At 36.2% G+C, this 27,813-nt stretch overlaps 1 protein-coding gene across 6 annotated transcripts in view; it reads left to right on the forward strand.

The window, feature by feature from the left end:
• The window catches only part of LOC150095352 (lethal(3)malignant brain tumor-like protein 4), a 381,800-nt gene that overhangs the window by 342,149 nt on the left and 11,838 nt on the right, over positions 1–27,813 (forward strand). For all 6 annotated transcript variants that reach the window (XM_090410238.1, XM_090410241.1, XM_090410242.1 and 3 more), the window contains one exon: positions 20,716–20,960. In XM_090410238.1, coding sequence (XP_090266364.1) covers positions 20,716–20,960 — 245 coding nt within the window. The remainder of the gene's footprint in view (positions 1–20,715; positions 20,961–27,813) is intronic.

The following is a 27,813-nucleotide window of genomic DNA, read 5'->3' on the forward strand; positions in this document are numbered from 1 at the left end:
TCCTACTGTTCACGCCCAAGACCGGCTAACTTGGCTATGGCTGAGGAAGATCCTTCAACTCCTCACGTCACCGACGGGAATCGAACCTTAGTAGGACACTCCTTCCCCAGGCATATAGTGTTGCGAAGCACACAGCCACTAGGATTTAGCAGACTAAATTGTTTTTCCTATTGATATAAATCATAATGCAAAATGATGGTACAACATGACAGAACTTCATACTGGCTGGGGTATCACCCAGTTAAAGAAGGCATCCTATTGTTTTCATCAGGGAACTGGGGGTGAAGAGCAAAAAGTCAGCTACCGGAACAAATGTCAACTCAATAGCAGAGCTGAGGATTGCTAGAATCAACAGAATAGAAATGGAACTAGCAGAAGAATTGGATAAGTACCAGATTGACATAATATGTGTTACTGAAACAAAGAAGACAAAAACAGATTAGATATTTCTAAGCAACAAATACAATATGTTACATTCAGGCAATAACAATCAGAAAAAAGGAGTAGCTATTGTATTTAACATAAATATGAAGAAAATTTCCTCAAATGGCAGGCACTATCCAGCAGAGTGATGTGGACAAATATCAGAAAAGAGAACTGGACATTAAGACTTATTTGTGTCTATGATCCCACAGAAGGTTCTACTGTGTAAAAGAGGAATTTTTCAGGGCATTAGAGAAGGCAGCTGACACAATGAAATCTCCAAAAAGGACCACTTTGTTGGTCTTTGGAGATTTAAATAGCTGAGTAGGAAATGATTACCATATGTATGGAAATGTTTGGGGAAAATTTGTAGAAAACAGTCTTTTCTAAATAAGAGTATCTGCTGAATAAATTGTAAATAATCGTAAGTATCTGCTGGATTTGTGCTCAGGATGTGGAATAATTATTATTAATACCATGTTCCAACATAAAAATGTGTACAAATTTACTAGGAGAGAAGATGCAAGAAATAAGAAAGTCTCATTAACTATGTTATATTTGATAGTGATGTTTTACCACCAGTTCAGGACACAAGAGTATACAGAGAATTTGAAATTGGAAGTGATCACTATTTAGTTTTCAGCAGGATAAAACTTAATTTTATGTTGAAAAAAAAAAAAAAAAAAAATGTGTGTAAGAAAGTTTTAAAATGAATCGAAGTTTAGCAGTTTTCAGAACTGTAGACCGAAATGCACAAACACTATTCAAAAAAAAAATGAAAGAGGTTGAACATAAGAACTGAATCTTGGATATTCAGTGGAAAACAACCAGAGAGACGTGTTGTAAGGTTGTCTGCAAGGCGAAAAAAACCAGACCTCCATGGTGGAATCAGGAAGTTAAAGAGGCAGTCAAGGAAAAGATGAATGCGTATCAAAAGTTTCTAGCAAGTAAGTCAGCTTGTGCTCATGAAACTCATGAAACAAATGCCATGAAAAGACTTTAGTAAGGACACAGGAAAGAAATATCAGGAAAGTGACAAAATATTTGGGAGGCCATTGACAAACCTTAAAAATGGAGGAAAGAGTACTGTGAAAGGAAGTAGAGATGATAAAGGTGACATGATAACAGAAGATAAAGATATTCTAGGTGTCGGAGTCATTACTTTGAAAGATTGCTAAACAAAACAAGCAGTGTCAACATGGTAGTAGAAAACACTAAACACGAATGTCATCTGGAATACATATCTGTACTTGAAGTAGAAAAAGCTATCCCAAACATGAAATGTGGAAAGACAGCTGGAGTAGATATTTGACCAGAAATGCTAAAATATAGAGGTATAAAAGTTTTATAGTGCTTCACTGCATAATTCATAGTACCATCGGTAAAAAAAAAGGGAAATAATGAGTGTGAGAATTGCTGAAGAATTTCCCTAATGAGTGTTCATGGTAAAATTTTGCAAGTATACATGAGAAATGGTTAAGCTAAAATCAGACCAAACAGTAGGTTGTCAGGATCAAATTTTCACTTTAAGACAAATAGTAGAGAAGTTATTGGTATAGTTTAGTAGTCTTGAATATTATATCAAGTAATACTTAGTCTATATTTGTGTTATAAATCAGCAGCTGAAACTGAAGGAAGTACAGAAAGATGGTTTGATGTTAAATCAAGTGTATAACAAGGATGTAACTTATCTCCATTGCTATTCAGCATCTAGATGGATCATTATGAAATTAAGTGGTATTAAACCTAATATCAAAATTGGAGGCTGTTAATCTCAGCTGTTCTTTATGCAGAAGATGTTATACTTAGAAATAAATCCAGTACAAGTCTGCAGGACTCCTTTACTAAATTGAATAATTACTGTGATAAATATTGGTATGAAAATCAGCAATAACAAGACAGACAATGAAAACAGACAGAAGCATTAAAAACATCAATTACATTCTGAATGGGAGACATATAGAACGTAAGACATTTCAGCTATTTATGGACAATTTTATAGTGAAGATGGCAAATTAAACATGGAAATCAACAGCAGAATTAGTATAGTTTAGCATGGTAGGAAGTCAAGTGAATACATTTTTATCAAATAATTGGTCAAAACAGTAAACCAGCTGTATATGATATACACTGTTCAAACCAAATTTTAACTTATGGATCCGAGAACTGTGTTAAAAATAAAGCACTTGATCAAAGATTGGAGACCACAGATATGACAGTGTTGAGAAGGATTAGGGGAATGAACAGATGGCATCAGTGGCAGTATCATAATAAACATGAGAATAGTAGGGAAAAACTTGACGGCATTGTTAGCATTTACTATGCTAGCAGAGCTAATCTCAGGTGGTATGGTCACATAAACGGAATGCAAGAGCAAGATTAGCACAACAAGTATTGTTTCTAGGATGGTAGGAAAAAGACCCAAAGGAAGACCAAGGTCTAGGCAGATTGATACAGTAAAAAAGTTCTTTATAAGAGAGAAATATAAGATCTGATAATATCAGAGTCTTGACAGTTATCAGATTAATTTGGAGGTAAATTGTCAATAGGAAATTAGTAATTATGTAACTCTTTCATACCATCATCATCAAACTCCTGACATATACCCTCGAGGGGGGGGTGTACAGGATATTATAATAGTATCATTACTAACTTCCTATCAACAATTTTCCTCTACATTAGTCTGTTTTCTGTCAATATTCTAATATTATATTATCAGATTTTATATTTCTATCTTATAAGGCACTTTTAATCCACATACCAATATGTATGTGGATTTATCAATCCACATACATATTGGTTTTCTTCTGGTTCTTTTTCCTGCCATCCTAGCAAAGAACACTTGTTTAGCTAATCTTTTCACTCCCATTCTGATCCCATTAAGTAGCCACACCAAAGATTAGCTCTGCTAACACATTCATTAATGCTAACAATGAATTATGTCAATCTCTTTCCTAATGTCCTCATTTTTAATGTGATACTGCTATTGATGCCACCTGTTCAGTTCCCTAATCTTTCTCAAGACTCTCATATCTGTGGTCTCCAGTCTTTAATCAAATGTTTTATTTCTAACCCAGCTCTCAGATCCATAAGTTAAAATTGGTGTGAACACTGTCTTGTATACAGCTTGTTTAGTGTTTTGACTAATCTCTTGCTTATTCCATATAAATTTAGTCAGTTGACTTCCTACCATACCAGCTTTGCTGATTCTGCTGTCTATTTCCAAATTTAATTTGCCATCTTCACTAAATATTGTGCCTAAATAGCTAAAATGTTTTACTTGATCTATAGGTTCTCAATTCAGGATGCAATTGATGTTTTCAATGTTTTTGCCTATTTTTTATTGTCTTTTTCTTTTTATTGCTGATTTTTATACCAAATTTATTACAGCAGTTATTCAATTTAGTCAGGGAATCCTGCAGACTTGTCCTGTATTTATTTAGGAATATGACATCATATGCTTAAAGTCAAGAGCTGAGATTAACATCTCCAATTCTGATATCAGGTTTAATACTGCTTTCCTTCATAAAGTAATGAAGAAACAGTAGTGGAGATAATGTATGCTCGTCACACACTTGACTTAACATCAGACAATCTTCCTGTACCTCCTTCAATTCTAACTGCTGATTTACAACTCAGAGACTGTTTATATTGCTTGATATAATGTCCCATTAGCAATATGTAACTGGAGAGTTTGAACAGTTTTCCTCTCGACACTTTGTTATATGTCATCATATTGGAGGCTTAATGGATTGTATACAGCACTCAGAAAGGATTAAAACAGAATTTAATACTTCCTATATATTTCGTCTCAGTAAATGAGGAGTGGGTGACATTAAAGTCCTATCTAGGTGGAGCGCCCTCTAAGGGCAGTTGTAGGTGGCCTGGAATGTAAAGTGGGACCTCTGGTGATAAGTATTCCCCAAATCTTAGGAAGCTTAATGCAACCATATTTGTTGAGATTTGGTTGATTCCTGAGAGCTGCTGCTGATTCTAAGAATAATCTCTCTTTTTTGAATTTGCTGTGGTGGAGCATGGTGTTTTTTTTTCCATGAGATCCTTGTGGGTTGTATCCAAGACACGGTCAGCCAAGCCTGACTGACCATAGTTGTGTTTGCAGATGTATGACTTATGTTCCTCCAGGTGGATAGTGGCTGATCTGACTGTCTGTCCAAAGTATGCCAGTTTACATGAACAGGGTACTTTATAGACTCCAGGCACTGAGAGAGGAGGGAGATGATCTTTTGTAGAGCAGATGAAGGTAGCAAGTTTGCAGTAGGGCTTAAATGCTGTGTGTAGGTTGTACTTTTTTAAAATCTTGGCTATTTTTTCAGATGTGCCACGGATGTAGGGTATGGCAATGGCATTTCTAAACTCTTCCTGAAGAGAAGACTGAGGAGAGGGGGGGGGGGGGAGAGGACATGGTTATTTTTTTAATACTGTGATCACTGTAGCCATTGGAGAGGAAAGTGTTGTGTATGTGGTCAAGCTCAGTTGTAAGGGCAGTTCCACTGGAACAAAGATTGTGGGCTCTCTTGGTAAGAGTTTTAATAATGCCATATTTTTGAGCAGGGTGGTGGTGGGAGAGTTTGTGAATATATCTGTCTGTGTGTGTGGGTTTTCTATATACAGTGAAGGAAAGTGTACCAATGGGAAGGCATGTAACTAAGGTGTCTAGGAAGGGTAAACAATTATTACTTTTCCTTTTCCATTGTAAACTGGATTCTTGGATGTAGGCTGTTGAGGTGACTGAGGAAAGAGTCTAAAGTGTCTGGGCCATGAAGCCAAATAGAGAACACATTGTCTACATATCTTAGCCAGACAGAAGGTTTGAGAGGGGCTGAGTCTATGGTTCGTTTTTCAAATTCTTCCATATAAAAATTGGTGAGAGGGGGGAACCCATGGCAGTTCCCTCTATCGGCTTATAGATTTTGTTCTTCCTAGAAAAATAACCATACAAAAATATTTTGGGAAAATTTGGAGAATAGAGCAAAGCTAATAATAATGGCAAATATCTGTTGGATTTCTGCTCAGGACATGGAATGGTTATTACTAACACCATGTTCCAACATAAAAATGTGCACAAATTCACATGGAGAGAAGAGGCTAGGAATAAGAAAAGTCTCATTGACTATGTTATTGTTGATAGTGATGTTTTCTCCCTGGTGCAGGACACCAGAGTGTACAGAGGATTTGAAATTTTAAGTGATCACTATTTAGTCTTGAGCAAGATAAAATTGAATTTCATATTGAAAAGAAAAACATGTAAGAAAGTTTTAAAGCGAATAAAAGCTGAGCAGCTCTCAGATGTGAACTGTAGACTAAAATACACAAAGATTATTGAAGAAAAAATGAAAGAGTTTGAGAACAGGAATCAAGCCTTGGAGATTCAGTGGCAAACTCTGAAGAAAACATTGACTGATTCTACAAGAGAGGCATGTGGCGAGGTTGTCTGCAAGGATAAAAAAATCAGAACTCCCTGGTGGACACAGGAAGTTAAAGAGGCAGTGAAGGAAAAGAAGAAAGCATATCAAAAGTTCCTGTCAAATAAGTCAGCTTGTGCTCTTAGAGAATATAGAGACAAATGTAAGAAAGCTAAACACTCTGTTAAACTAGCTAAACAAAAGTCATGGGAGGACTTTGGCAAGAATATAAAAAATAAATATCAAGAAGGTTGCAAAATATTCTGGAGGTTGTTGAAGAAGCTTAGGAATGGAGGAAAGAGTGCTGTAAAAGGAGTTAGAAATGATAAAGGTGACATGAAAACGGGAGAAAAAGATATCCTTGAAGTATGGAGTAATTACTTTGAAAAACTGTTAATGAAACAAGCAGTGATGACAGCACAGTGGTAAAAAATACTGACCAGGCATGCAGTCAGGAATACATATATAAATACTTGAAGTAGAAAAAGCTATCAAAGGCTTGAAATGTGGAAAGGCAGCAGGAGTAGATGATATTCGACCAGAAATGCTGAAGTATGGTGGTATAAGAGTCTGACAGTGGCTGCACTGCATAGTTCAGAAAGCCTGGACAGAGGGACGAATTCCCGATGATTGGAGTAGAGTTCTCATAGTACCCATATATAAAAAGGGAAATAAAACTGCATGTGAGAATTACAGAGGTATTTCCCTACTGAGTGTTCCTGGCAAGATCTATGCAAGTATACTTGAGAAATGGTTGAGAAGAATTGTGGAAGAAAAGCTTGGTGAAGAACAAGCTGGATTCAGGCCAAATAGAGGCTGTCAGGATCAGATCTTCACTTTACGACAAATAGTCGAGAAAGCATGGGAATATAACAAAGATCTGTATTTAAGTTTTGTCGATTTGGAAAAGGCATATGACAAGGTGCCAAGAGAGAAGCTATTCAATACGCTGCAGTTATATGGTGTAAATGAGGCATTATATCAAGCAATATTTAGTCTTTATTAGAGTTGTAAGTCAGCAGTTAGAATTGAAGGAAGTTCAGGAAGATGGTTTAATGTTAAATCTGGTGTGAGACAAGGATGTACATTATCTCCACTGTTATTCATTATCTATATGGATCATATTATGAAGGAAAGTGGTATTAAACATGATATCAGAATTGGAGATGTTAATGTCAGCTCTTTGCTTTATGCGGACGATGTTATACTTCTAAATAAATCCGCTACTAGTCTGCAAGATTCTCTGACTAAATTGAATAACTGTTGTAATAGATATTTTATGAAGGTCAGCAATAAAAAGACAAAGACAATGAAAATAGGCAGAATCATTGAAAATGTCAACTGTGTTGTGAATGGAGAACCTGTGGAACAAGTAAAACATTTCAGCTATTTAGGTACGATTTTAACTGAAGATGGTAAATTAAATATAGAAATAGACAACAGAATTATCAAAGCTGGTATGGTGGGAAGTCAACTGAATAAATTCATATGGAATAAGAGAGAAATTAGTCGGAACACTAAATTAGCTGTATACAAGACAGTGTTCAAACCAGTTTTAACTTATGGATCTGAGAGCTGGGTCAGAAGTAAAACACTTGACCAAAGACCACAGATATGAGAGTCCTGAGAAAAATTATAGGCGTGAACAGATGGCATCAATGGCAATATGATATTAAAAACAAGGATATTAGGAAAGAACTTAACATTGTGTGCATCCAGGAATGCGTTAGCAGAGCTAATCTCAGGTGGTATGGTCACTTAAACAGAATGGGCGAGGAAAGATTAGCAAAACAAGTGTTCACTGCCAAGTTGGCAGCAAAACGACCCAGAGGAAGACCAAAATATAGGTGGATTGATACGGTACAAAGTGCCTTAGACGATAGAAATATAAGATCTGTTAATTGTTGGAGTCTTGACAAGTAACAGACTGATTTGGAGGAAAATTGTAGATAGGAAATTAATAATGATGTAATTTTTTTCATGTAGTACTGTCATATCCTGTACACCCCTTGAGGGTACATGGCAGGAATTTGATGATGATGAAGAAAAATAACCGGAATTGATGGTAAAGGAAAAGAGATCTAAGATGTCAGAAGGAAAAACGTTTTTTTAGAGTGTTGATGTATCAATTAAGGAAATATTGGTAAACAATGAGGAGATGTCAAAGCTTACTAATATGTCTGTGTTACTTAAGGTTAGATTTTCTATGACGGTTTAAAAATGGGTAGAGTTTAAATTAAGGGGAAAAAATCCCTTATTTTTTTACAGCCAGTATGCGAAACTCTAAGATCGAAAAACTACGATCTAAGAGTTTTTCGATCTTAGAGTTTCGCATACTGGCTGTAAAATAATAAGGGATTTTTATCCCCTGAATTTAATTAACTTCGTCAGAAAAAAATAGCTTTTTGGCTTTTCATCTTAGTTATAATGGGTAGAGTTTGTTATATAGAATGTGGAAAGTCCAGTGGGGGGGGAGTCAGAAAGCTGGCCAGCTGTTTTGACAGCTTGTAGCAAGGTGCATTGTGGCATCTACTATAGGTCTTAGTGGGGAATTAGGTTTATAGTTTTTTGTTAAACCGTATATTCGGGGAGGAAGGTAACGGAAAGGTTTGAGTTTTTTTGTGATTTCCAGGGGTCAGGAAGACACTTTTAAGTCAATTTTTTAGCTTGTGTTTTTGTGGGATCATGTTCTAGCAGGGTGTAGGTAGAGTGATTTCGGAGGATAATCCCCATTTTCAGATTGTATTCCGTGGTATTTAGAACGACAGTGGCATTACTCTTATCTGCTTTGGTGATGACGATACTTTTTTCTTTTCGTAATTTCACGAGAGCAGTGCATTGGGTGGACGATAAATTACTTTTTGGAGGCGGAAACTGGGCGAGGATGTTGGCGATGACAAGTCTGATGTTATTTGCTATCTCCGGCGCTAAGCGACAGATACTGCGTTCGACATTGTACATCACATCAAGCACCAGCACTTCTTTAGGAGCGCCTGCAAAATTGTGGTCGAGGCTTAGGGCACTGACGGCATCATTGTTGAGTCTTTTGGACAATAAGTTCTCTACTGTCTGGAGCGGTTGAATTTGCGGTTGCGGTTTGGCTTTAACCAGGTTGTTAAGTTTCTTGATGTGTTTATTTTTTATTTTTTGAAATTCTTTCTGTGTAGAAGCTTCCGAGATGCCAGAGAGAATAGACCAAAGTTTAGTGTTAAGTACAGTGGAGAGGTCTGATTGTAGGGAGGTAATGGCGGCGTTCATCACGGAGAGGGTGGCACGAGTAGTGGCAATTTGTTCCCGCAAAAGTGACAAGATGGCGCGGTGATATATGCGGAGTCAGGCGTGGCTGACCATGTCTTGGATACAACCCACAGGATCTCATGGAAAAAAACCACCATGCTCCACCACAGCAAATTCAAAAAAGAGAGGCTATTCTTAGAATCAGCAGCAGCTCTCAGGAATTAACCAAATCTCAACAAATATGGTTTCATTAAGCTTCCTAAGATTTGGGAAATGCTTATCACCAGAGGTCCCACTTTACATTCCAGGCTACCTACAACCGCCCTTAGAGGGTGCTCCACCTAGATAGAACTTTAGTGTCACCCACGTGGTTGGGCTTAGTATTGTGTGTTATTTGTTTTTGATGTTACATTAGTTTTTTTGTAATCCCTGAAGATGTCTCATTTACTGAGATGAAATATATAGGAAGTATTAAATTCTGTTTTAATCCTTTCTGAGTGCTGTATACAATCCATTAAGTCTCCAATATGATGTCCTCACAGCACTTAAGCCTCTACACACGGACTTTGTTATATGCTTTTATGAGATGAACAAAACCTAAAATACAAATCCTTGTTATATTTCCATGATTTCTCAACTATTTATCTTAAAATGAAAATCTGATCCTGACAACCTCTATTTGGCCTGAACCCAGCTTGTTCTTCTAGAAGCTTCTGCTCCATAATTTTTCTTAGCTGTTTCTCAATAAATCTTTCCAGGAACACTCAGTAGAGGAATTCCTCTGTAATTCTTTCATTCAGTTTTATTTCCATTTTTTATAGATGGGTATGATCAGCATTCTACTCCAATCATCTGGAATTTGACCTCTGACCAAGCCTTCTGAATTATGCAATGCTGCCACTGTAAGACTTTTATACTTCCATATTTGATCATTTCTGGTTTAATTTCATCTACTTCAGCTACTTTTCTGCATTTGTTTTTTTTTTGATGACTTTTTTTACTTGAAGTATTGATTTGTATTCCTGACTGCCTTTCTGTGGACTGTTTTCTATCACCATGCTGTCACTGCTTGTTTCATTTAGCAATCTTTCAAAGTAATTACTCCAAACATCAAGAATATATTTATCTTTAGTTTTCCTGTACCCTTTATCATCCCTAATTTCTTTTACAGTTCTCTTTCCTCCTCTATTTCTGAACTTTTTCTATAGCTTCCAAAATATTTTACTACCTTCATGATATTTAGTTTCTATGGTCTTACCAAAGTGTTCCCATGACTTTTGTTTAGCTAATTTTACTCAATGCTTTGCTTTCTCACATTTTTCTCTAAGAGCACAAGCTGACTTACTTGTCAAGAACTTTCAATGTGTTTTCTTCTTTTACTTGACTGTGTCTTTAACTTCCTGAGTTCACCATGCAGTTCTGATTTTCCTTTCCTTATAGATTACCTCACCACATGCCTCTCTGGCTGAATCAAAGTTTTCTTTAGGATTTGGCATTGTATCTTCAAGGTTTCTTGCTTTCAAACTCTTTCAGTTTTTCTTGAATAATGTTTGTGTATTTGAGTCTACAGTTTGTATCTGAGAGCTGTTCAATGTTGATTTGTTTCAAAACTTTCTTACACACCCTTCTTTTCAATATGAAGTTCAATTTTATCCTTCTCAACACTAAATGTGATCATTTCCTATTTCAGATTCTCTGTATACTCTTGTCTCCTGAACCAGAGGGAAAACAAATGTCAACAATAACATATTCAGTGAGACTTATTATTCCTTGCATCTTCTCTCCATGTGAATTTGTGCACATTCTTATGTTGGAGCATGGTGTTAGTAATAACTAATCTATGTCCTAAGCAGAAATCTAGCAGGTACTTACCATTATTATTAGCTTTTCTTTTTTCTCCAAATTTTCCCAAAACATTCCTGTATGTCTGGTAATCATTTCCTACTCTGCTGTTTAGATCTCCAACAAGGATCACAGTTCACATCTAAGAGCTGTTCAACTTTGATTTGTTTCAAAACTTTATTACACACCCTTCTTTTCAATATGAAGTTCAATTTTATCTTATTGTATAATCCTGATAGTATATCAGTACATGTATTCTATACACCTACTGTGGGTATATATATATATATCAGGAATTTGTTGATGATGATGACTTTTTGTGACTGAGATGCAGTTAATCTCCACCCTTAGCCAATCAGAGATTGTTTATCCAAACTATCAGTGATTTAATAGAACCTGGTAAGGAGATCACATCAGACAACTGCCACCATCTTATGGTCCCCAACACAATATATTATTGTTTGAAATAGTATGAGTTTTACAATCCCATTTTCTTGAGTTTACAGGAAGAAAAACCTGAGTTTCTGGGAGGGGAAAAAACCCACTTGTCTATGACAGAGATTCATGCCCACAGTCCATTAACTCTGGAACTGGTCAAAGAAAGCCTCAAAAAAGTTCCTGTGGTTGGTAACTAGAGTCAAACTTAGAACAGTCTTTCTTCAGATTGGCCTAGCACAATAGATGAAATGTCATTTCCACAATATACAACATACATACATTCAACACAGGCCTAGATCAACAGACAGTAACTAACAAAAACATCAGAAACCTATCATTATGCCATTGTGTTTAATAATACATTCAACAGGTAAATGTCCAATTGGAAAAATGCAATCCAGAAATGCTAGTCCAAAAGTTATGAAAAAAATTCAATTCAGTTCAGAAGATAATATCATTGAAACATCCTATGAATCCATCAGAGCAACATCAATCTGGGTTATGCTAGTTATGGTTACCCTCCACAAAATTTTAAACTTTTCAAGAGGAGTAATGTTGGAGTGAGACCTACTTGATGTTTTTGACAAGGAGATTTGCTCTAAATTAAAAGATCAAGGAGTCACTGCTTTAAGAAGAATTCTCATACATAGAGTTGATATATCCTGATACCGACCAGGAATATCATCCTTAATTTGACAACTGAAATTCGACATCAGTGAAAGCAAGATATTTCAATTGTCCTGTCATCTTTCTTGTACTCTTTCATATTCCAGAAATACTGTTATGCTCTGAATGCCTATCATGGCTCTGTCATCTGTGTCTAATGCAACAGTAAAATGTATGAAAATAATAAAGATTGCAAAAGAAAACACCCAAACACTCATACTTCCACCTTGGCACACTCAATAGTATGCTGGTTGATAAAGAGATTCAAAAGATCATGACAGAGCAGAATATACCATATCATAAGGCAAAGAGGAAGTACTCACCAACACCATCCAGTGGAAAACTCTCTTATGTCAAGAGGGTGTTAACATATATCCTCTTAGATACTTTCTTTACTGTTACCTTCTTGACATAAGAGAGTTTTCCACTGGATGGTGTTGGTGAGTTGGATCAACAGATAGTAACAGTAGTTACTATCTGTTGATCTAGGCCTGTGTTGAATGTATGTATGTATGTTGTATATTGTGGAAATGATATTTGCATTGTGCTAGGCCAATCTGAAGAAAGACTGTTCTAAGTTCAACTCTAGTTACCAAGTATAGGAACTTTTTTGAGCCTTTCTTTGACCAGTTGTCTCATAAATACATCATACTTGAATGGTATGATACTTACAATCTCAGTAGAATGAATCAGAAGGAAACATGAATATGGCTTCACTCTGAAGGCACACCAAAATGATTCCATTACATCGAAGTCTGCTAATTAGAAATATAATGAACCACGCACCTCAAAGAATAAAGGACATTTCTACAGATTCACTAATAGATGGGATGAATACCTTTGTCTCCTTAAAGGAAGATAAAATCATAAAACTACCTAGCCTGGATGAAATAGAATTTCACAATCTTGGGTTTGTGTAGGAGTAAGAGATCATTGCCCCTAAAAGAAAAAAAATCCAATAATAATAATAATAATAATAATGAAAAACCTCACATCATAAGTTAGATGGATCTACTGTAAATAAGTAATGAAATTATTATTCCACAATGGAATGGTTGTGAATTTTGCTGACATCAGGACCCTCCCTTCAGTAGGATATACTCAAAGCTTCATGAAGATTTTACATTATGAAACATTATTATTATCTGTAAGGACCGGATGTGAGACAGACCTGCCCATGGAGGAAATGCCAATCATGTGGACAACATCCTTCAACTGAGTCCCAATCAATGCACCTATACAGTAACCATGCCCTTCTCATTCTGATGTAGCTTAAATAGCTATAGCACTCGGTGTGTGTGTGGGGGGGGGGGGGGATCTAGACCATATGCTAGACTACAATAGGCTCTTGTCCTCTTGACAAACTAGTGGATCATGTTATAGAGTGCATAATAGAAGCTGCCATAACTGCAATATTGAAAACTATGAAAAGCATTTTAGCATACCATGTTGGTATGCTAAAATGTTTCTAAAATACAATTAATCTAGAGATACTGACAGGTTGATAGTTAGATCATTCTTTGAACCAGCCTTATGCAACAGGATTATCATACATTCTTTCCATTCCTGTGGGATCTTCCCTGAGACCAAATTATACAAACATGTCAAAGGCCTAGCCAGTTCGGTTGAACCTTTCTTTAGTACATGTGCTGATGTTCCAGTTGCCAAATTTTTATCCAGGTTATGCAACAGTTCTAGAACCTCCTCTTCATGCACTTCTATTTCTTCATCCAGTGTAGTCATAGCACTGTGCACTATACACCAAGTTGACAGATCTTGGTAAAGTGAGCACTCATTATTTGAGCTACCTCATCTGTTTCCGATATTAGGGTACCATCTGCATTCATTCTTTCTTTTATTTGCAGCATAAAGATAAAATTCTTTAGGGTTGCCTTTAAGCGGTGCAACCAGTTTCTTTTCATACTGAACTTATCTTTCTGTACAACACTTGTAAGTTTTCTGGCCTGAGCTTTATATATTTCATAACTTTTCTCACTCTTATTCTCATGATATTCCTACCACATCATCTTCATGGATTCATGTTTAATGAGACTGCACATTCATTTCATTTCCATTCTATTTGTTCTTCGAACTCTAGGAACACATTCAGATACCACTGTTTTCAAAGCTTCCTGCACTGCTGATATTCTTCTTATTCAACAACTAATACCATGGAACCAAAGATAGTATTCTAAGTTTGTCATAATTTCCATATTTGTAGTTGAACATATAACCTGTCCTAAATGAAACATCCATATAATAAACCACTCCCAAGGTCAGTACGGTATGATTACTATCACGAACTGGTAGTAAAATAGTCACATCCTTAACTGAGACACCTTTTGATGCCATGATCAAATATAACACTCTTTGTACGTGTGTAGAGGCTTAAGTGCTGTGAGGACATCATGTTGGAGGCTTAATGGATATTTTTACAACACTCAAAAAGAATTAAAATAGACTTTAATGCTTCCTATATTTCGTCCTAGTCACTAGGACATCTACGGGGATTACAAAAAAATTAATGTAACATATGCACAAATAACAAACAATACTAAGCCCAACCACGTGGGTGACACTAAAGTCCTATCTAGATAGAGAGCCCTCTAAGGGCAGTAGTAGGTGGCCTGGAATGTAAGATGGGACCTCTGGTGATAAGCATTTCCCAAATCTTAGGAAGCTTAATGAAACCATATTTGTTGAGATTTGGTTAATTCCTGAGAGCTGCTGCTGCTTCTAAGAAAAGTCTCTCTTTCTTGAATTTGCTGTGGTGGAGCATGGTGGTTTTCTTCCATGATACTCTGTGGGTGGTGTCCAAAACATGGTCAGCCAAGCCTGAATGGCCATAGTTGTGTTTGAAGATGTAAGACGTGTTCCTCTAGACGGATGGATGCTGATCTGCCTGTCTGTCCAAAGTATGCCAGCTTACAGGAACAGGGTACTTTGTAAACTCCAGGCAGAGAGAGAGGAGCGAGCTGATCTTTCGTAGAACGGATAAGGGTAGCCAGTTTGCGGTGGGGCTTGTATGCTGTGTGTAGATTGTATTGTTTTAGTATCTTGGCTATTTTTTCAGATGTGCCACGGATGTAGGGTATGGTGATGGCATTTTTAAAATCTTGTTGACGAGAAGGAAGGGGAATGGGGGAGGAGTTGATTATTTTTTTGATACTGTGATCGCTGTAGCCATTGGTAGCTGTAGCGATCACAGTATCAAAAAAATAATCAACTCCTCCCCCATTCCCCTTCCTTCTCGTCAACAAGATTTTAAAAATGCCATCACCATACCCTACATCCGTGGCACATCTGAAAAAATAGCCAAGATACTAAAACAATACAATCTACACACACAGCATACAAGCCCCACCGCAAACTGGTTACCCTTATCCGTTCTACGAAAGATCAGCTCCCTCCTCTCTCTCTGCCTGGAGTTTACAAAGTACCCTGTTCCTATAAGCTGGCGTACTTTGGACAGACAGGCAGATCAGCATCCATCCGTCTAGAGGAACACAAGTCTTACATCTTCAAACACAACTATGGCCATTCAGGCTTGGCTGACCATGTTTTGGACACCACCCACAGAGTATCATGGAAGAAAACCACCATGCTCCACCACAGCAAATTCAAGAAAGAGAGACTTTTCTTAGAAGCAGCAGCAGCTCTCAAAAACCAACCAAATCTCAATAAATATGGGTGCATTAAGCTTCCGAAGATTTGGGAAACACTCATCACCAGAGTTCCCACCTTACATTCCAGGCCACCTACTACTGCCCTTAGAGGGCGCTCTACCTAGATAGGACTTTAGTGTCACCCACGTGGTTGGGCTTAGTATTGTTTGTTATTTGTGCATATGTTACATTAATTTTTTTGTAATCCCCGTAGATGTCCTAGTGACTAGGACGAAATATAGGAAGCATTAAAGTCTATTTTAATTCTTTTTGAGTGTTGTAAAAATATCCATTAAGCCTCCAACATGAAACACTCTTTGTACTAGAGTTGCTTCTTTCACATGTTGCTTGAGAAAGTTGTCATATAACTTCACATCATCTTCATGGATCTGATATCATTAGTAGTATTCTCGCTCCTCTCCTATCTTATGGCATTCCTAAAAATGGTATATCCTTTGCAACCTATTCCAGTTATGACATCAGACGCTGAGAGCCAGGTTTCACTAACGCCAACAATTTTAGGGAATAATGTATTATTCACTAATGCAACAAACTCAACTTGTTTCTAATGCTCCTGGCATTTGTGTACTACAGACATAACAAGTTACCTCCTCACTTTTTCTTATCCTTGAATCTATAGTCTGATTGGTCCATTTGGGCAACTTTCCTCTCACACACTCAAAATGCCCAAACAAAAAGTGTTGGGCATTTTGAGTGTGTGGTGGGAAAGTTGCTCAACTTTCATTATGACATTTGCATCACTAATATGTCTACAAATCCTATCTGCACTTACATACATATCCTCAGCATTCCTCTCAAGATGATCTAGTTTCCCCGACTCTCTGCATTAGGTCTCATTCCAATAAATAATTTCCTAGTACTATTATTAACCCAATTCTGAATCCTAGTCCTCACCAACCTCTCTAACACCTTTACAACCACTCCAAACCTACAGATTGGACTATGATTTGTAGCCTCAGTATTATCTTCCCCTTTATAAGAAGTGGAACAATTTTACTCTCTTTCCACTCCTTTGGGGCTTATTCTGTTGCAAGACACATTAAACAGGCATGTTAAGGGCACCATTAATTCCCTTGACCATTCCTTCCAAATACAGAGTGATATATCGTCAAATCCTACTGCCTTATTAACATCCAGTTTACTTAGTTCCTCATACACCTCCTGCTTACTCACCTCTACCTCTTCCTTCCTCTACCATACTCTCCACACTCCAGCTTCTCACGATGCCACCTTCACAAGTATGAAATATCTTGACAAACTGCTCACTTCAACTATATCCTCTTCATCAGTTACTAATCTACTATTGTCATCAACTCACAACATTCTGCTATAGTCAATCTTTCTTTTACTTGTCACATATTGAAAGAACTCACTAAGATTTTAATTGGTATGACTGGCTAATTTCTACTGATACTGCACTTGTGTTTAGTAACTGAATCACCTTCCTGGCCTACTCTTTGTACACTTCATGCAACTGATTATTACCACCATTCATCTTGCCTCCACAGTGCCTTCTTCTTTCAGATTTCATGCATAATCTCTTCATACATCCATTTTACTTCTATGTTATTCAGCATTCTCACTTGGAATATACTCAGGCATTACCACGACTGTTAAATAGCTCTTATCAATGCCCAAGCAGCGTTTGATTCATTTTTTTATTCAACTCCTCTTTCCATACTACAGCTCCCAGTTGTCTCCTTAAGCTTCTCATAATCACTATCCCTGTAGCTCAAAATATATCCCTTCTTCATAGAAGTTCTCATATGACTAGCAACAACCCAGGTTATCACTTCATGGTTACTCTTGCCAACTGAGGGAAGATGAGACACTATTCGCAAGCGCATCCTCTGATGATATGATTAGATCTAAAACTCCCAACCACTGTATACCCTCTGTTATGTACTGCCTATAAGAGTTGTCCCTTAAGAACTCAATAAATTCATTCCCCTTATACTCTGATGCTATCTCTTCATTCCAGTCAATATCACCATAATTAAAATCATCCATAATGATCACCCTTCTCTTGCTCACTAAGCCAAGTAGACTATACATTTTGTTGTCACCATCTTCAACATTACCTGGCCTATAGTAACACCCAACTAAATATCTCTCCTCAATTAATTTTTCAGTTATAGTTCATATATTTTCATTTCAAACTTCTGGTATGCTGTTTATTTCAATATTGTTCAATTTGAAGCACTGCTGAATTTTGTTAACCTTCCATTTCAATTAGCTAATCTGCAGCTTCAATAATTTATTTTCATTTGTTAGGTTTGACTTTTTATTAGACAACTCTTTGATTAGGTTTTCATTGCACTCAGCTTTGTTTTTTGATGCATCCAAAGCTGTACTTCAGCAATGACTTTAAATTGATTATTTCAATTTTGAATAGCTCTTCCTATTGTGATCACATTTAGATATTTTAATATCAGATCCCTGAAGTTTGTTGAAATTCTCAGGTCTGTTTCTGTTTCACCATCATCTTTATTTAATGCTTTATATAAGCAATTATTTACAGAATAGCTTTATGTATATTTCAGCAATTATCCTAGTGAAAAGGTGAGAGTCAAAGTGAAATATTAACTGAAAACAAATACAAGAAACAATTTAGAAACATAAAAGTAATTTTAGAAACAGTTTAAATTGTAGCTGACACCTAATGTCCTTACATGGTGCCCTCTCTGGGTTGAATAACTACAAAGTTAAATTAGTGAAGTCCAACTATTAGATCTTATCTTTGGTAAATTAATGCAAGCATACTTGTTGAGGTTGGAAGAGTTCTTCACAGCTAGTGATGATCCTAAGAATAGACTCTCAGACCTATAATGACTTCTACGTAATGTAGATGTTTTTTCCCATCTGATTTATCAGTCTGATAAAATCTGTTTTATCCGTTAACTGATTTATCAGTCTGTCCAAAGTAGGCTAAATTGTAGGCACAGGGAACTTTATACACTCCAGGATGTTCAACAGGATGTAATCTGTCTTTAGGAGAATGTATGAAGGTAGCTATCTGAACGAAAGGTTTGAAAGTTGTATGGAGATCATATTTGCAAAGAACTTTGGTTATTTTTTTTTTTCTTTTGATGTACCCTAAATATATGGTTTAGGAATGGTTTTCCTGTGATCTTGTATGTTGGATATAGGAAGAATGGGGCGGGGTACATGTAATGTATCTACATGTGGAATGTAGCCATTGGGCTAAAAAGGAGTTGCAAAGGTTCCTAAGCTCAGTTTCAAGTAACCATTCTTTCAGTTCACCAACCCTTCATTTCTCTGACCCAGTACATTGATTTCTTGTTGCTTGGATAATTGAGGGAATATTGTAGCATATTTTTTATTTTATTTTTATTTTTTTTTATAAATGAAAAATGGGTCTTAATAACAAGAGAATAGATACAAATATCTTTTTTTTTTTTTAACAGCTACGGGAACCAAGAAGTCACAATCATATAGTACCTCTAATATGAGTTTTTATGTGATTCCTACCCATGAAAGTTTTTTAACACTTTCGCTGCCAACTACGAGTATACTCATAGTTGGTAAACCAGCTACACAAGCCAGCTACGAGTATACTCGTATGATGCTTACCGCCGGCAACAAGATTACTGTACTGACCTTGAAGAAGTGAAAATGCTTGGCTTGTGGAGCTAGCATCAAAACTGTGTATTCTCATAGATGGTATATGCTCTGCACAAGCCAACTACGAGTATACTCGTATGACGCTGACTGCCGGCAACGAGAGTACCGTGCTGACCTTGAAGAAGTAAAATTGCTCGGCATACGGGAACAGACTTTGCCAAAGTAGCGTGGCAGCGAATGTGTTAATAAACCTACAGTACGTTTGTACTGTGGGTAAGATAAGGTTTATATATTTTTTTATTTATGATTTACATAGTCCAGAAAGCTTACTCTAGAGACCAAACATGGAACCTATTCAAGCTGCTTCAGGCCTCCAGTAAGCAAGGCAGTAGTCTCACGCGAGGTGCTGAAGCTCACCCCCCCACACACACACACGAAAAGACTTGCAAACATCCATGCTGAAGGCAGGATTCGAACCATGACTTGTTGTTTGGACAGCAAGGAGGAAGCTGATAAATGAGAGATTACTTTATATATATATATATATATATATATATATATATAGCGAGACCTGCTGGTGATATTCATTATGTTATATAAAAATTATTCAGTCTCCGAAGCACATTTGGAAAGTCCTGGATTCAAATCCATCTAACCTTAACAAGGACCTTTTGAGTGAAGGCAGGTTAGCCAGTTTCATATAGAGGTAGCAGGTTTTTTATATCACATAAGACACACAAACTGGCCAGCGAATCCATACAAGTGACAGACATAGCAGACTATTCAGATAGGATAAACTATTCTCTTATAGGTAATTAGGTTTGTATGAAACTAAAACTGCATTATCAACTCACTAGAACAAACTTACTAAAATGAGCTACTGAAAAAATCCTGACCAAAGTCTCATAGGATATATTGCTGTGCTCAAAGAAATTGACTGTAGCAAATTGTGTACTATAACAAACCATTCCTATTGTGAGAGTCAACTGTACTTAACTGCAACAGGCTATAGAGCCCTAGCACATTTGGCCAGAGAATCCATACAAGTGACAGACATAGCAGACTATTCAGATAGGATAAACTATTCTCTTATAGCAGTAATTAGGTTTGTATGAAACTAAAACTGCATTATCAACTCACTAGAACAAACTTATTAAAATGAGCTACTGAAAAAATCCTGACCAAAGTCTCATAGGATATATTGCTGTGCTCAAAGAAATTGACTGTAGCAAATTGTGTACTATAACAAACCATTCCTAATGTGGGAGTCAACTGTACTTAACCGCAACAGGCTATAGAGCCCTAGCACATTTTAGGGAAAGATATGAGATAAAAATGATTCATAACTATTGTGATATTAACAATGTTATGTAATTTATTATTTACTGTTTGTTTTTTTTTTTTTTATCTTTCAGACAAAGATGAAAAGCCTTCTTCTGTTAGTCTTCAAGAAAGTGTTCACAAGTCAGTATTTGAAGTGCCTCCTATTCTTAACCCTGCACGAGAAATGCCCCTCTGTTGGGAATATCATTCTAAACTCCTTCCTGGAGTTGCTCAAATCACAGGTTCCATGGTTGCCAAGTGGTCTGTTGATGATGTTGCAGATTTTATATGCACTCTGCCAGGTTGCTATGATCATGCAAAAGTTTTTAGAGAAGAGGTATGTTATATTAAGCAAAATTATTACTAATTTTGTAAATTAAGTGGTTCTGTATATGTTAACTTTATTTTTAATTTTAATTTGGATTATGATTTTTTTTTCCTAGAATAAGATTAGAAATCTTATTTAAAGCTACAACTTTTATTATTATTATTACGTGACACCACCAGGGAGTTCAAAGACTCATGTGGGAGAGCACTCTATTCCCAACTCACTATCTCCCTTATTAATCCTTCAACTATAGCACTCAGCAACATTACTGCCATCAGCAGACAGTGACATCTATTACCTAACATCACCACAAATAATATTGTTTTGTCTGTAAATTTTATTTTCCTGGCTGATTTGCCTATATGTGGAATGAAAAACCCAAGTTTCCAGGAGGAAAACCCTCCTACCTTCATATGAGATCTAATTCATCTTCAACTGAAAAGCCCATATGAAGATTATTCTTGTCATGATGAGAATCGAACTTGGGTCTTTTACAATCAAAGGGTACAATGTCTCATTGTTCTTCCACTTGCCCTATGGAGGCACTTGATTTCTATATTCAAGTCTCCATAGTTGTTAAAGTGATTCATGTTGAAGTTTCTGAAATAAAAACAACATAGAACCTTTAAAATAAATTAAAACAAATAATTTAATAATTAGATTAAATATTTACATACTGCATTTTGCCAGCTTAAGCTAGCATTATCAAAGGCACTTTGGACATACTCAACAAAAACCAAGAATGAAATGATGTAGAGAACAACAGCAACATTACAAATGGTTTTTTGATATTCTTGCTGATGGGAGGATACGGTGGTATGCCAAAATTTGTTTAGGATTAGTCTGGCTTTCTTCCACCTACTGAAATGGTTTTCTTTCAAGGCACATTATTTTTGTGGTCTTTTCTTCATATAAAGGTGGTCTGTCCAAAATACTGGATCCAGCATTGACAAAGGATAGAGATACCATAGACACCTGGGAAAAAAGAGAGGATTTTGGTGGGCTTTGATTTGTCTCAGGAAGGTAGCAACATTGTCTACAGCAGTGGTTCTTAACCGGTATTCCCCAGAACACTGGTGTTCGGTGGAAGGTGAATAGGTGTTCTGCGAGAAATTCTGGAATTTGTCATTTTTAAATTAATTTGTCAGCACAAATTAATTTAATGATGATTTAATTGATGTTTATTTAATTATTAATTTATACATTACAAAATAACCATTTGTGAGGGTTATTTTGGTCGAAAAAAGTTTGAGAAACACTGGTCTAGAGGTTTATAGACTGTTCTTATCTTGTGTTGCTTTAGGAGTGAGCCCAGTCAGGCTGTCTAAACCTTTTAATGTTGGGTAGGGGGATATGGTGTGTGTATAGTCTGGATGTGGAGAGGGTTTGTCCTTTTTTAAGAACAAGAAATGAATGTTCCAGATGGAGTGCAGGTCTTGAAGGTGAAATTAACTCTGTTCCTGAGGCTAATATTTTGAAAATTGAACCCCAGCTCAACATCAGCAGAAATCAAAATTGGCACCATCAATGGAAAAGAAATGGAACTAGTCGAAGAAATGGATAAGTACCAGATTGACATAATAGGTGTTACCAAAACAATGAAGCCAAAAACAGGTGTGATCTTTCTAGGCAACAAAAAGGAGTAGCTATAATATTAAACACTAAATATGAGGATATTCTTGAATGGTAGGCAATATCAAGTAGAGTGATGTGGCCTAATATCAGAATGCGGAACTGGATAGCGAGACTTATTTGTGCTTATGGTTCCACAGAAAGTTCTACTAAGGAAGAAGTCGAGGAATGTGTTGAGGCATTAGAGAAGGCAGCTGACACAGTGAAAAAGGAAATGTTGGTCCTTATTGGAGATCTAAATGACTGAGTAGGAATGATTACAAGACATAAAAGAATATTTTGTGAATATTTGGAGAAAAAAATACAAACCTAATAATAATCGTAAGTTCCTGCCAGATTTCTGCTCAGGACATTTACTAATTATTACTAACACCATGTTCTTCCAACAGAAAAATGTGTACAAGGAGAGAAGATGCAAGGAATAAGAAAAGTCTCATTAACTATGTTATTGTTGACAATTGTTTTCCTACTGGTTCAGGATACAAGAGTATACAAAGAATTTGGAATAAGAAGTGATCACCATTTAGTGATGAGCAGGATAAAACTGAACTTCATATTGTTCAGATGTGAACTGTAGACTCAAATACACACAAATAAGAGTTTGAAAACAAGAACCAAAACCTGGAGATTCAATGGCAAACCCAAAAGAAAACTTTGATTGATTCAGCCAGAGGCATGGGTTAGGTAATCTGCAAGGATAGAAAAATCAGAACTCCATGTCAGACTCAGGCAGTTAACCCTTTGATCGTTAGTTGCAATTTCAGGTACTTTATCCCAAGATAGGTTTTTTTTTTTTTTTTTCAAGACTACATGATTAACTAGGTATAAAAACTATTTATTTACAATTTTTATACAAAAACTGTCAATGATTTACTAAAAAAGAATATTTAGCTAATAAATAATTTTTATACATTCAACAATAACTATAATAACCTACATACAGTGACATTTCTTCAGAGGTTTCGAGTAGTATCTTAGATTTTGCAGCATGTTGAAGCACACAACCCTACCTGGTAATTGGAGCAACACACATGTTTCTTTGTGAACCTTCTTTCCTAAAACTGATCTTGTGCATCAAATGGCACATTTTATTCTTGGTTCTACTTGCTTTGCAGTAGGGGTATATATTTTGGAAAGTGCCTTCCTGTCAGTCTGATCGGGTTCCCTCCTTTAGCTCATCTTCTGTCTTTCTTGTTAGTGCTCAGGTAGTGGGTTTCAAATGATCCTGTCTATGTGATCAAGCTTACCACCTAACTTTGTGTGTAGTACAACAGTATTGTACACTGAGATATGTAAAAGGTGTCTGAATATTTTTACATAATATCTATTTGTTCCGGATAGCAGGATAATGTGAAAGCATTTGGTCTAAATGATCAACACCTCTAATGTTGTTGTACTGTAATACCACAATTGGTTTTTTTTCACTGTTCCTTTCTTTGTCTCTACATCCTCCATTTTGTAACTACGGATGGTGCTCAGCATAGTGATATCTTTGTTGTCTTTCCATTTCAAGGCAACAATCTTCCCGCACTAAAAGACACAAGTTTCTCTTTTCTTCAACTTTTTCAGTTTGAGGTCTTCAGGGATTTCTTTTCGGGTGGTCATAGCAGTCCCATAAACATCAGTTTTCTTGGTAACTAGTAGTCTGTGAGCTCGGGATAATTATCTAAGATAATGCATTACCCCCTTATTTCACAGCAAAGATGCTAAGGTAACAGTTCATCTTCCAAAAGCAGCATTAGGCAACAAACTGCATACCTGATGCCTTTACCTGTATAAATTATCAGTTCATATATGTAGCTACTAGATAATTCACAGAGTTCAAAGCATTTCAAACTGAAACAAGAGCTCTTCAGCTGCATGTACTACTTCCAACCAAGTCAGCCCTTGTATAAAATAAGGCTTTCATCAACACATATATCTTGTTCTGGTGTATAAATTTCCTGTAACTTCTTTTTGAGGGAGTTAAAAAAAAAACTTATTTTTTTAGTTTTGGATATTGGGATAATCAGAATCCTTGTCGGCAAAGTGTAAAAATTTCATTATTAAGGAATACCTACATTCAGATGTCACTGAAAAAAATGGTGTCTTGATCATCCTTTTTTTAAACCAATACCATTTTACCTCCGATTTCTGAACTATGCCTTGAAGTAGTAATAACACTAAAAATACCTTCAGTTCACTGCTGTCTGTCTTTCCTATAAAAACAACAAGAAAAGCTTTTGAGGTTTGTAGTGGCAATGAACTGCATAGCTTTCATGTTCATTATATCTTCATCAAAATATAATTTAAACATCTATATCTATATACATATATTATACATATATCTGTACTCAAAGTAGAAAAAGCTATTGCAAACCTGAAATGTGGAAAGGCAGCCGGAGTAGATGATATTTGACCAGAAATGCTAAAATATGGAGGTATAAAAGTTTCACAATGGCTACACTGCATAATTCAGAGGGCCTGGTCAGAAGGTCGAATTCCCAATGATTGGAGTAGAGCACTCATAGTACATATCTATAAAAAAGGGAATAAAGCTGAATGTGAGAATTACAGAGGAATTTCTCTACTGAGAATATTCCAGGTAAGATTTATGCAAGTATTCTTGAGAAACAACTAAGAAAAATTGTGAAGGAGAAGCTTGGAAAAGTACAAGCTGGGTTCAGGTCAAACAAAGGTTGTCATGTTTCTCAGATTTTCACTTTAAGAGAAGTAGTAGAGAAATCATGGGAATACATTTTGTATTCCCATGATTATTGCCTGAATATGTTATGAATTGTCATTGCCTGAATATGTTATATTCAGGCAATGACAATCAAAGAAAAGAAGGAGTAGCCATAGTATTCAACACTAAATACAAGGCTAATCTTCTTGAATGGCAGGCAGTCTAAAGTAGAATGATGTGGGCAAATATCAGAATGGGGAACTGGACAATGAGACTTATTTGTGCCTATGGTCCCACAGAAGATTCTATTAAGGTAGAAGTGGAGGAATTTTTTTGAGGCTTTAGAGAAAGCAACTGACAAAGTGATAAAGGAAGAATTGATACTTGTTGGGGATCTAAATAGCAGAGTAAGAAAATGATTGTGAGACATACAAAAATATTTTGGGAAAATTTGGAGAAAAGAGCAAAGCTAATAATAATGGCAAATGCCTGTTGGATTTCTACTCAGGACATGGACTGGTTATTACTAACACAAAGTTCCAACATAAAAATGTGCACAAATTCACATGGAGAGAAGAGGCAAGGAATAAGAAAAGTCTCATTGACTATGTTATTGTTGATAGTGATGTTTTCTCCCTGGTGCAGGACACCAGAGTGTACAGAGGATTTGAAATTGGAAGTGATCACTATTTAGTCTTGAGCAGGATAAAATTGAATTTCATATTGAAAAGAACATGTGAAAGAGTTTTAAAGCGAATAAAAGTTGAGTAGCTCAGATGTGAACTCTAGACTAAAATACACAAACATCATTCAAGAAAAAATGAAATCGTTTGATAACAGGAAGCAAACCTTGGAGATTCAGTGGCAAGCCCTGAAGAAAATACGGATTGATTCAGCCAGAGAGAGGCATGTGGTGAGATTGTCTGCAAGAATAGAAAAATCAGAACTCCATGGTGGACACAGGAAGTTAAAGAGGCATTGAAGGAAAAGAAGAAAGCATATCAAAAGTTCCTGACAAATAAGTCAGCTTGTGCTCTTAGAGAATACAGAGACAAATGTAAGAAAGCTAAACACTGTGTAAAACTAGCTAAATAAAAGTCATGGGAGGACTTTCGTAAGAACATAGAAAATAAATATCAAGAAGGTGGTAAGATATTCTAGAGGTTGTTGAAGAAGCTCAGAAATGGAGGAAAGAGTGCTGTAAAAGGAATTAGAGATGATAAAGGTAACATGAAAACAGGAGAAAAAGATATCCTTGAAGTATGGAGTAATTACTTTGAAAAATTACTAAATGAATCAAGCAGTGATGACAGTGTAGTTTTAAAAAACACTGACCAGGCATGCAGTCAGGAATACATATCCATACTTGAAGTAGAAAAAGCCATCAAAAGCTTGAAATGTGGAAAGGCAGCAGGAGTAGATGATATTCGACCAGAAATGATCATGTATGGAGGTATAAAATTTTTACAGTGGCTGCACTTCATAGTTCAGAAGGACTGGGCAGAGCGATGAAGTCAGATGATTGGTGTAGAGCTCTCATAGTACCCATATATAAAAAGGGAAATAAAACTGAATGTGAGAATTCCAGAGGTATTTCATTACTGAGTGTTCCTGGTAAGATATATGCAAGTATATTTGAGAAACGGTTGAGAAGAATTGTGAAAGAGAAGGTTGGTGAAGAGCAAGCTGGATTCAGGAATAGAGGCTGTCAGGATCAGATTTTCACTTTACGATAAATAGTTGAGAAATCATGGGAATATAACAATGATCTGTATTTAAGTTTTGTAGATCTGGGAAAAGGCATGACAAAGTGTCAAGAGAGAAGCTATTCAAAATGCTACATTTATATGGTATCAATGGGGCATTATATCCAGCAATACTTAGTCTTTATTTGAGTTTTCAGTCAGCAGTTAGAATTGAAGGTAGTACAGGAAGGTAGTTTAATGTTACATCTGGTGTCAGACAAGATGTACATTATCCCCTCTGTTATTCATTATCTATATGGATCACTATGAAGGAAAGTGGTATTAAACCTGATATCAAAATTTTGAATGGAGAACCTATAGAACAAGTAAAACATTTCAGCTACTGAGGCACGATTTTTAGTGAAGATGGTAAATTAAATATGGAAATAGACATCAGAATTAACAAAGCTGGTATTGTAGGAAGTCAAATGAATAAGTTTATATGGAATAAGAGATATTAGTCGAAACACTAAATTAGTTGTATACAAGACAGTGTTCAAACCCGTTTTAACTTATGGATTGATCAAAGACTGTAGACCACAAATAAGTACTGAGAAAGTTTAGGTAGACTGAACAGGTGGCATTGAATGGCAGTATCATATTAAAAATGGGGATATTAGGAAAGGACTTTACATTGTTAACATTCAATAATGTTAACAGTGCTAACAGAATTAATCTCAGGTAGTACTATTTAAACAGAATAGGAGAGGCCAAGAACAGGTGTTCTTTCCCAGGATGGCAGGAAAAAGACTTAGATGAGGACCAGGATCTAGGCGGATTGATGCAGTAAAAAGTGCCTTAGAAGACAGAAATATAAGAT

Source organism: Typopeltis vanoorti, chromosome 20 (assembly GCF_054136105.1).
Source record: "Typopeltis vanoorti isolate ZY-2024b chromosome 20, IOZ_Tvanoo_1.0, whole genome shotgun sequence".
In the NCBI taxonomy this organism is placed as follows: Eukaryota; Metazoa; Arthropoda; class Arachnida; order Uropygi; family Thelyphonidae; genus Typopeltis; species Typopeltis vanoorti.